Source organism: Austrofundulus limnaeus, unplaced genomic scaffold (assembly GCF_001266775.1).
Source record: "Austrofundulus limnaeus strain Quisiro unplaced genomic scaffold, Austrofundulus_limnaeus-1.0 Scaffold1540, whole genome shotgun sequence".
Lineage (NCBI taxonomy): Eukaryota > Metazoa > Chordata > Actinopteri > Cyprinodontiformes > Rivulidae > Austrofundulus > Austrofundulus limnaeus.
Genome location: NW_013953942.1, coordinates 28023 through 29156, shown reverse-complemented (window position 1 = coordinate 29156; position 1134 = coordinate 28023). Strand labels below are relative to the sequence as shown.

The 1134-nt window shown below is 43.7% G+C and overlaps 1 protein-coding gene across 1 annotated transcript in view; it reads left to right on the top strand.

Moving 5' to 3' along the window:
- Nucleotides 1–313: 313 nt before the first annotated feature.
- The window catches only part of ankrd6b (ankyrin repeat domain 6b), a gene marked incomplete at both ends in the record, with an annotated part of 26627 nt that continues 25806 nt past the window's right edge, over nt 314–1134 (top strand). Inside the window, 1 exon segment of the mRNA XM_014032784.1 lies at nt 314–591. Coding sequence (XP_013888238.1) covers nt 466–591 — 126 coding nt within the window.

Genomic DNA, 1134 nt, shown 5'->3' with positions numbered 1-1134 from the left:
GTATGTATGGATCACTTGGGTTGTTACCAACATCTGGTGAAAATTTCATGTCATTAGCACCTCTAGTAATATATTTACTGAGAAAAATGGTGACATGTTCAATACTTATTTTACCTGCTGTACATGAGGCCCCAAAACTATCCTGTTGTTCTGATTTTCCTCTTTGTTCAGGTCTCAAAGTTTTAAAGGGACTGGTTTTACAACCTGGACAGTAGAGTGTTTGTCCACTCTGCCTTCTCCCATTTTGGTTTTCTAACTACTGTGAAGCACACACTGACCTTTTTTTTCCTGTTTCCTGTTCTCTTCCCTACAGCTAAAAGGAAGGAGGGGTGGAGCCTATGCAGTGTGGGTAATAGGTTACTGTTTGACCCCTCTGTCTTCACYGACACTCATCATGAGTTAGCGAGCACTGAAGATCACCACCTTCTCATTCCTCAACATCTGGATCATCACTCTTCCTGCTTCATGAGCCAGCAAGAAGCGGCTGAGGTCCTCGCACTCTCYGAGCGCCTTCTCACGGCTTCTCATAAGGGTCAAGCCGAATGTGTGGTCCAGCTCATCAACAAAGGTGCAAAAGTAGCTGTCACCAAGGTCAGTATGTTCAGGCAAAAGACGTGGGTCAACAGGTTGAAACATTTGTCAACAAAGACTCAAGTAATTATGTTTTTCTTTAATTTTTCTGCAATATTTTCAACACAGCCTTCCAAGTTCTACTAAACCATCTTTAATTAATTAGTTTCACCGGTTCGATACCCCGTCCTACCGTTTCAGTCGTTGTGTCCTTGGGCAAGACACTTCACCCACCTTGCCTACTGATGGTAGTCAGAGGGGCCGRTGGCGCATTGTGGCAGCCCCGCCTCTGTCAGTGTGTCCCAGGGCAGCTGTGGCTACAATGTAGCTTACTATCACCAGTGTTTGAATGTGTGTGYGTAAATGAATGATGCATGGAAATTGTAAAGCGTTTTGGAGGGTCTCGAAAAGCGCTATATAAGACTAATGCAATATATATATTTCGGTCGTATCGAAATTGGTGTTTTTCGCAAAACATCAATGGAAACACTTTTTTCGCATCACAGGAGTCACGTGATCAACAACCGGCTGTTTCTACTGGTGAAAAAGACGATGATGAAGAAG